General features: G+C 40.5%; 1 protein-coding gene across 2 annotated transcripts; it reads right to left on the minus strand.

Moving 5' to 3' along the window:
* Window positions 1–500: 500 nt before the first annotated feature.
* Window positions 501–9,171, minus strand: dph7 (diphthamide biosynthesis 7). Of its 2 annotated transcripts, XM_003459015.3 has the most exons (10): window positions 9,081–9,171; window positions 8,592–8,765; window positions 5,526–5,659; window positions 5,365–5,452; window positions 4,651–4,745; window positions 4,394–4,551; window positions 2,487–2,559; window positions 2,336–2,401; window positions 2,084–2,256; window positions 501–1,210 (listed from the first exon to the last, which is right to left on the minus strand). In XM_003459015.3, the coding sequence occupies exons 2-10, from the start codon at window positions 8,721–8,723 to the stop codon at window positions 801–803; spliced, it is 1,329 nt and encodes a 442-aa protein (XP_003459063.1). In that variant the 5' UTR covers window positions 8,724–8,765; window positions 9,081–9,171; the 3' UTR covers window positions 501–800. The 2 variants fall into 2 exon arrangements, with proteins under 2 accessions (XP_003459063.1, XP_025752817.1); XM_025897032.1 differs by lacking the exon at window positions 2,336–2,401.
* Between the last annotated feature and the right edge of the window lie 131 nt (window positions 9,172–9,302).

Here is a 9,302-nt window from a genome sequence, read left to right on the forward strand (position 1 = left end):
GATTGCTGTCGGTTAGGGCTCACCTGTGCTGTGTCACTGAACTGAACCAAACCTCTTGAACAGGTTTGTGCTGTATTTTCCTATTTCTTTGTTCTCACTTAATATAAAGTTATTACTGATTGTCACGTGTGGTGTGACCTTAACCTGAATATCACCAAAATTAAATCAACCTGATTTAAACCACCCAAATGATATCTTGAAAACTGGATGCTACACTGTTAACAAACAGAAATCTCCCTTCAAGGGGAGAGTCACCTGACAAACAACATGGCCTGCTGTGCAGTATTACCAATCTAAGAGATCTGCTACAGTTTTTGTGGGTGCATTTCCAATATTTTGTCTTGCTCCTTAACATTAACAATTAGCTGCTATGTGTTTTGATTCAACTTTATGGATGCAGCTTGCAAAGTGGGTACTTGACCCTATTTTAGCCCCACAACAACCACCTCACACTACCCTGCAGCTGGTGTGGGCTAAAGAAGAAAAACAAACAAAGAACGTATGTAGGTGAATGGTTGTATTGCTGTTGTTGCTACAGTACACAAGAGTATGAGGATTATAAACATTTTTTTTTGCTTAAATACAAGTTCACATACACACACACATATATATGTGTGTGTGTGTGTGTGTGTATATATAAAAAAATCAGTGTCATTATGAAAATAAAGGGACTTGCTAATTGTATATAATTTGATAAGTCATTCTAAAGTATAGGAATCTTCATGATAAAAACAGTGACTGGAATAACAGCATGACATGCTCTTGTTGTAGTCAGGCTATACATTTAGATTTCAATAGTGTCAACATTGCTGTGACTCCTGTACAGCCTGTTCTGGCGTCCAGTCCCAGCGCCACACGTGGAGCATGTGGTCATAGAATGAGCAGCTCGCCAGCAGGCAGGACAGTGAGGGTGCATCCTCATCGGGGTTGAGGGTGGGAACCGGAGCAGGGGAGGTCTGAGGTGCTGCAGTTCCCTCTGGGATATATCGACCAGCATCGTCCTCCAGGGAAGTGTCAAAGCTGGCAGTGGGAGATTCATACTGAATCCTTAAGTGTCCTCGGCTCTCTGCGGGGCTTTCCTTTGGTTCTGTGGCAGGCGGGGAACAGGGAGTATGGTCCTCCAGGGACAGCCTGGACCAGTCTGCTCCGTATGCCAAGGAACTGTGGAGGATGTATGAGGTTACGATGGGGCATGCTCCTGCACTGCCCTCTGTAAGTAAACAAACAGTATATTATAAAAAAAAAAATTTTTTAAAACCTACAGATTTTTCCTGGTAAAAAGAACCATTTGTACAGTATGTGAGGTCTACTGATGTTTCAGGTAGAGAAGTGTAAATAGCTTTGACGATTCAAAGCCATTTACACTGCCAGCACCATTCACAGAATCTTTCCTATCAAACACAAACACCATTTTGGCATCCATCTCTTTCAAATAGTATAGTTTTCTCTTTGTGTTATACACCCCTTGGCAAACCTGGACACGTGTCCATGTTTGATTTGAGAAATTGAGGACACAGAGAAAGTCATCAGGAAAGCATTTAGTGAGGCAACAGATTTATAGAGCAGTATGCTCATTTTCCCATACATTATTATAGAGTCAGACTTCTTTTCATGACAAGGAGTGGCTCCCTGCTGGCCATTAGAAAGAATGCAGGTTTAAAATGCTACATGGTTTGCCTTTTCAGGCCTGGACTCTAGTCCATCGTTTTTAAAGAGCCTATAAAGAAGCAAAAAGGTATATGCTTTGTTGCTTAATTTCTTCAAATTGTGCAGCATCTATAAATAGTAATGATGAGTTCATTAAGCTACCTTTCCGCTCTGAGAAGTTAAAAAGATGGCTAAGCTCAATTATAATTAGACAATTGTCAAACAATTCTCATATTTAAGAAGCTGAAACTAGACAGTTCTCTGGAGTCCAACCCAGCTAAAGTGGGCAAGAGGCTACAGACCACACAGGCTGTCAGTCCAATGGGAGAGACAGAATCACCACATAAAGTGTGAGGTGAAAATTGTGTCTTAACAGGCCTAAAGCTGGTCTAATTCAAAGCGAGCATTTTATTGTTTATCATTTATTCAAACACACCTAGAGCCTGCTGACAGTGAAGGATGTGGAAGTCATTATGCATGCAGGCTGCCAGCAGCAGGTGCTGATGACTGGGATGCCACTTCAGTCTCCACACTCCACCACCCAATGGAGTCTCACTGAGGGGCTGCCGCATGTTTCGGCCATCCCACAGCAAAACCTGCTCATCGTAGCTGTGGAAGGAGAAGTGTGTGAGAGGAGCAACAAGTATACAACTCTTACACAACAACAGCTCAACATCAGGATATTTACCTGCCTGTAGCCAGAATGTGCTCCCGATGAGGGTTGCTGTGAATACTGCACACACCCATCGAGTGCCTTTGAAGGACAACAACACAACTTTGTGTCTGCACACTGTCCAAATGGAACATCTACATGAAAGCTGATACACTATCAGCCTTACCTTTTACTTATGAAAGTGGGGCTGGAGGGACCGATCCTTAAATCCCAACCTTTCAGTTTGCAGTCGTCACCACCTGGTGAGAAAACACAACACAGGACACAGTACAGGAGAATATTTAGATGGCTGATTTAAAGGCAGCATCAATGTGAGCTCACAAACTAACCGTGTAAGGCACAAAAATTGGTGGCACATATGTATGATTTACAGTCATGATAAAAATAGTACACCATATCTTAAATCTAAGGTTTTATGTACAAGGACAAAAAAATATATAATCTGCTTCTTAGGAGAGGTTACAATTAGGTAAGTACAACGTCAGATAAACAACACATGGCATATTACACTGTCATTTATTTAACAATAAACCAAAATGCAGAAGGGATGGGTGAAAAACAAGGGTGAAAAACCAAGTACACTATTACTGCTTCCATTGGAATTAAGAGCCTGAGTAGCAGCCAATTAATCATCAGCAATCATCAGCCAGGAGCCGATAATCAAATACTGATTATCGGCTCCTCAGCGTTTTGACAGTTTTCTGGTCTGGAGCACTCATGAGTGTGTTAGCACAATGCCCAGAAGGAAAGCCCTAAACAATGAACTTGGAGAAGCAATTGTTGCTATTGATTAAACTTGGAAGGGTTATAAGGCCCTTTCCAAACAATTTGAAATCCATCCATCTACAGTGAGAATAATTAGTCACAAGTGGAAAACACTGAAGACAAATACCAATCTTCCAAACAGTGGAGATCCCAGCAAATTGACCCCAAAGTCAGACTGTGCAATGCTGAGTGAAATTCCAAAAATAGCTCCATTTCAGACTATGTAGGCTTCACTTGGCATTTTAAATATTACAATTCTTGACAATACAGTCAGAAAAAGACTGAACTATAGCATTATACTTTGCTATAATGCACAGTGCCATATTTGGTGAAGACCAAACATTGCATAGTAGTACAAATACCATCTCATACTGAAGCAGCTTAATAACATGTGACTGACGATTTGGTCAAGGTGAACACCAACTCATACCATCTGTCATGGAGCTGTGGTGGTGAAGGGATGATGATTTGAGATTATATTCCAGCCACAGGACCTGGGAACCTTGACCATGAACTCCTCTGTATGCCAAAGAACACAGAGTGTGTCAAACAGCTAAAACTCAGGACCAAACGCTGTCATATAACAGACGTTGCAATTACCCAAAGAACCTCAACCCAAAGAAGTCTGGACTTTAAGACAGCTGTGCCCACAAACGTCAATAAACTGCAGTGAAGCTGTAAAGCAGAATGAGGGCAAGATACATCCACAATGTCAGAGACTGATTAAGTCACACAGAAAATGATTACTTCAAGCTACAGTTGCTAAAATTGGTTCCACAATCTTCTGAATCATGAGGTGCACTTAAGGTTTTACTCACTGCTTCTGGATTTTGGCTTAGTTTCAAATACATAAATAATGATGCATCTCATGTGTTGCTCATCCGAGACAGTCATTTAATCAGCTGAAAAGGATTCATATGTGAAACCTCAGAACTGAAATAGGATGTACTTACTTTATTTTTCACATGGCTGTTGTTGTATATCAGTTTTACTGACTGATTTCAACAAATAAGATGCTACACACCAATTACTAATTAGGATTTGTTTGCAGAAAAAGATGGACTGAACAAAAAAAATAATTCAGATCAAAGAAAATTTAATTTTATATCACAGAGCCAATCTGAGTAAATACAAAACAGAGTTTTTAAAATGAAAAAAGCTATTCAAACCTACCTGCTATGATGGGTTTCCTGTTCTTACTGCAGTTATTTGGGTTTATGCAAATGAAATGTAAGATTCTAGACGATGTTGTTCTTTGTTTGCAACAATTAACACATTAATTTTTAAGAGTCACAGGATATATGTTACCGGAGTACACGAGCTGTGTGTCCCAGTAAGAGAAGGCAGAAATCCAGGCCTCAAAGTCATGGGCTTTCCACTGAGACAGGGTTGTTAAAGCACCTTCAGCCAGAGAGAGCACACTGGTGCAGCCTGCAGAGTCACTGCACACAATCCGCACGTCACTGCTGCTGACAAGACAGGGTGAGGTGTTAACATGAATGATATTTGCACAACATGTGACATTAGCTCTTTTATGGAGCTAGTAGCGTCTCCAGTAAGCCAACCTGTCCAGCCTTCCAGTGGACCAGTCTAATGACAGAGCCAGCCGCTCTGCTCCAACCTCCAAACTACTGAGAGACTGCAGACTGTGGCTGCCCTCCTACTGGATACACACATTCATGAGTGCACACCACAACATCAACACAAAACAACAAATGAATGCACAGTTAGAGCTGAGGAATAAAAACAACACCCTTCCTGTAGTCTGAATCTAAAATAGCTGCTGTGCCCATGCACTGCAGCTCCAGCTGTCTGTGTCCGTTACACGGCAATCAAGGCCTTAATGTGTATGTTAGTGTGTCAAACTTAGGCAAAATTAATGAAACACCGAAATCATAGACTTTAAAGTAGAACTCAACTGATCTATGGGGCCAATAAATCAGCTGATATTAACCATAAATAAAGCCATATCTACATTTATAAAAGTCAATTAATATGTAAACAATAAAGAAAAGTTATACTTTACTCTTCTCCAGTACACTAATCAATGTGATTGGACAGATTTTGCTGCCCCTTTCATGTGTTTGTCGTTAGATCAGGAAAGCCTGGGTTACCTTTGGTGAGCTGATAATCAGTTTTGTGTAACTTTTTATCCTGACTACCAATGATAGGGTAAGTGAATCCAGATAATGGAAAAATGTTCTGGGTATGCTAAAAAATTTTTCATAATGCAGGCCCCACATGTCACTGTCTGATTCTTTTGATGCCACATTTCTCACCTGACTCCGAGACAGTGTGTACAGCTGCAGCTCCCCGGTAGCTGTTGCCATCCCCAGCACTGCTCTGTCTGACACAGGCACGTGGCACCTATGACCATGCATAACAATGAACATGAGGGAAATAACAACAGAAGCCACACCGACCAAATCTGCTTTCTTACCATTTCAAATCTAAAATGGCTGCTGTGTCCATGCGCTGCAGCTCGGTGAGAGGGGGGCACATCGGTCCCTCGTGCCGAAATTCAAAAAGGTAGACACGACCGATCCTGCTCGGGGTGGCATTTTCTTCTCCTCCCTGCAACATGAGAGCGGAAGTGACACAGAGCAGACATCAAGGTGGATCTTCATTAACTCCACTGGTTGCACTATTCGGCTACCAAGCCTTTATTAATGAAATGTATGCAGCACTCTGGGGCAGCAGTGTAATATTTTTTTTCAAGTTAGATGACATAAATGTAATCAAAAATGATTTCCAGGGAGAGTTTAAGTGAGCTGCTGTGATCTGGGCCAGTGCACCTGTATAGCTAAGTTAAGTGCGTGTGCTGGTAATGCCATACACATACGCCCATGCAGCATTTGTAAGCAAACCGAGCAGCTCCTGAGTGCATCTGCTTTAATTACCAGCTAGCACTAGAGCAGGAGTATGAAACCTATTAAAAAGCAAACCAATTAAAAAAGAGCTGGCAGGCAATAGAGGAATAGCTTGCATTAAAATCCTTCTCCTCACATACTAACTAATCAGACCCTGTCATATTTAAATATGACCCCGCCCCTCACCTGTGGAACCAGTTCCCAGTTTGGACAAAGCATATGAGGTAGGGCTGGATGATCCTGGATCAAGGGGGAGCTTCCTGTGATACTCTGAGGATTTCTTCTCCACTCACTTCTTTTCACCCCGCACACATGTTTTATATACCACTGCCACATGTCATTAAATTGTATCTTCTCTCTCCCATAGTCTGCCCTCATCTTTTCTTTTTCTCTTCTGCTTCCTCTCACAGCTTCTGTCAGAGGTTTCTTCCTGTTAAAAAGGATTTTTTTTTCTTTGCCACCATCACATGGCGTGCTTGCTCATAGGGGATTGTTCTAGGGGCTTTTCTCTCCAGTGCCGTAGGGTTTTTATCACATTTTAATAGATGTGATGTCACATGAAAACTAGGGCTGCCACGATTAGTCAACTAATCGTGACTAGCCACGATTACGTTGACTATTAAAATCGTCGACGACTAATTTAATAGTCGACGCGTCGTTTGAAGCTTTGTAAGATCCCAAAAGACGCAGGAATAAGTAGTAGGATTTAAGAGTGTAATAACGGACTGAAACAGAAGATGGCAGCACTGCATGTACAAGGATGCCAGCTGCCGTTAAACCCCGAAGAAGAAGAAACTGTGTCCCAGAATTCATAACGCGGCCCAGCGCAGTTTTCAACAATGGTGGCAGCTAGTTAGTTTTAATATTACTCTTATTATTCTTTCTGGGTCACAAAATAAACGTTTAACATATTTTCAGGTGAGAATGTAGCTGTGTAAACCTCAAATATCTGCTCAGTCTATCAAGACACCACATATTTTCAAAAGCGCTCCGACGTTTTCGGAGACGTCTGTTACCCACCAGCTCGATAGCGAGCTGGGGTTCAAGGCTCATTAGAGTCGGTGAGAACACCGGACTCCCGGCAAATCGTTTTCAAACTCACTGCCATCTTTCGTTACTCAGGTTAAACATGTAATATAAGTCACTTAGATAACTTAAAAATGTTATTGTTTGGCTTTTTTTAGTATTTTATTTGTTCCTGAGTAAATTGGTTTGGCTGAGAAATAAAGTTATAGTTTTTACACAGATGAATAAACGTCAAGCAGACAACTGATTATCAGAAGTGTGAGATGCTTGAGAATATACTCCAGTGTCCTGTTATATTTTAAATAGCAAGGAGCAGACGGCTGAGTTTATTAAACTTCACTGAAACAATCTGCAAATTTCATTAAAAGTGTAATAAATTATCATCTTGTCTTTATTTTTAGTTAGCACATACCTTAAACACTTCAAGCTGTAAGCTAATGATAGTTATATAAGAGCAGAGGCATGCTGGTGCAATAAGCTGTACATTTTACGTCCAGTGGATGCATGATCTGATTAGTCGACTAATCGCAAAAATAATTGGTGACTAGTCGACTATCAAAATAATCGTTTGTGGCAGCCCTAATGAAAACTATGAAAAAGTTGTCTGATGTAACATGAAAGCATTTTCATTTCTTACAGAACATGCTTAAGGTAATTAGGATAGAATGTAACAAACATTTTATTTAAGGGAAGCAAGGGCCAATCTATTAATACTGGAATTTTTTAAAATATCAATATCTCCTAGTTCAGAGTAAGGTTTACTGTTAGCATGTACTAACCCTTTATTCTGCTCATCTGCTTATCTTAAACTGGACCTTGGTGCAGTTTACCCCCTGTCTTAAATAAGTTCCTTAGCGCCTCTGCCTTTAAAACCATCCTGTTTTTAAGCTTACTTTCACACAGTTCTTCTGCACTCACAGCTATAGCTTACAGAGCCATGACTGGAAAAAGAAAACTGACTCAAACCAAGTCCCAGTCTGAAGACTAGGATTACTGGTACATACACTGACCTCATTATTTAAAACTTTGTCCATGTTTAATATGAGAACCAAACACTGGAACTGTATACATATACAAAAACATTTAAGATTTTAGGTCCATGGAAGTGAACAACTGGAACTTCTACCCAGACACTGGGCAAATCTGTTGCCCCACGCTCTGTGTGATTGTAAAAAAAATAAATAAATCACAGCCCACATTATTATCTATTCCTGATTTGACTTAAATGGTAATATATACTAACTAGTAATGATTCAAAATAAAACACAGAAGCTTTATATATTATACTTGTCAGCTGACTTCAATTGTATAAGCCATCACTTTCTTTTTTTTTTACAAACCTAATAACATAGGGGTCAGAGTTCTCTGGCTTCTTTACTTCTTACTAATCTGGTCTAAATGCTTACAGCCAGCGCTGGAGGTAAGCATTTTCGCCACAAACCTCTTTTAGCAATCCAATCCAGTGTTCCAAACACCGCCAAAACGGGTGGACAATGTACACGGGACCAAATTCTCAAAATTTTAAACGAAGGCAGGGTATAAACACATGTGTATGGTAGGAATTCGTATGCAAGTCTATTCCTATGACGTGTAATGGGATGTAAACTCACCCCTTTCTGTAGCTGATACGTGCCGCAGGCCAGGATGCTGTGGTTGGGTGAAACAGGACACCACTCCACCGCGTCAGCGCTCAGCTCCGTGTCGAACACCTGTAGACTGCGGGTCTTCGACTTCCAAGCCATGACAACCTGATGTGCATACCGTTATCCCACGGGTTGCAATTGCTACAAATTCAAAAATATATCCTGTTACGACTCAGTTGTTAAAAGACCAGTACTCTAGTGCATGACATCTTACGCATTTTTAGTTCAATATCATTAACGTAACAAAATGTTTTGGTCGCAAGCTAGCAAGCTATGAATAACTGGCTGCAGCCTCACAAGAGCCAAAATTGTCACCAGTCAGAGATTTATAGCATATTCGTATAACGTATTCCTAACGTTCATATACACATTCTCTGTATAAAAAGGTTTTAAGTCAATTTTAGTTTAGTTTAATGCTGAATAACCGCAGAGAAACTCGTAACAAACAAAACTCACATGTGTGCCAGCCCTGAGACTCGACGCTTTTAGCGTCCTTACGTCATCTCTGAGCGTCACGGTGCATTTAGGTGCCAAAGTGGGGAATTGCTATTTAAGAACAAGAGATAGTTTATTTATCCTGTATTTGGATAAATTCTTTTGTTAAAGGAGTTCAATAAATAATAAAGGTATTGTAAAGAGTTATTATATTTTTTTAAGTATGAGACAGAGTTATTTCAT

The sequence above is a fragment of the Oreochromis niloticus genome, linkage group LG12 (assembly GCF_001858045.2).
Source record: "Oreochromis niloticus isolate F11D_XX linkage group LG12, O_niloticus_UMD_NMBU, whole genome shotgun sequence".
NCBI classification, from domain to species: domain Eukaryota; kingdom Metazoa; phylum Chordata; class Actinopteri; order Cichliformes; family Cichlidae; genus Oreochromis; species Oreochromis niloticus.

Coding starts and splice junctions, on each gene's coding strand:
- dph7 (XM_003459015.3), bottom strand. CDS start 8,723: ATGGCTTGGAAGTCGAAGACCCGCAGTCTACAGGTGTTCGACACGGAG. Junction 5,453..5,525: donor GCCATTTTAGATTTGAAATG/GTAAGAAAGCAG, acceptor GCATGGTCATAG/GTGCCACGTGCCTGTGTCAG. Junction 2,257..2,335: donor CACATTCTGGCTACAGGCAG/GTAAATATCCTG, acceptor CTCCTTCCACAG/CTACGATGAGCAGGTTTTGC.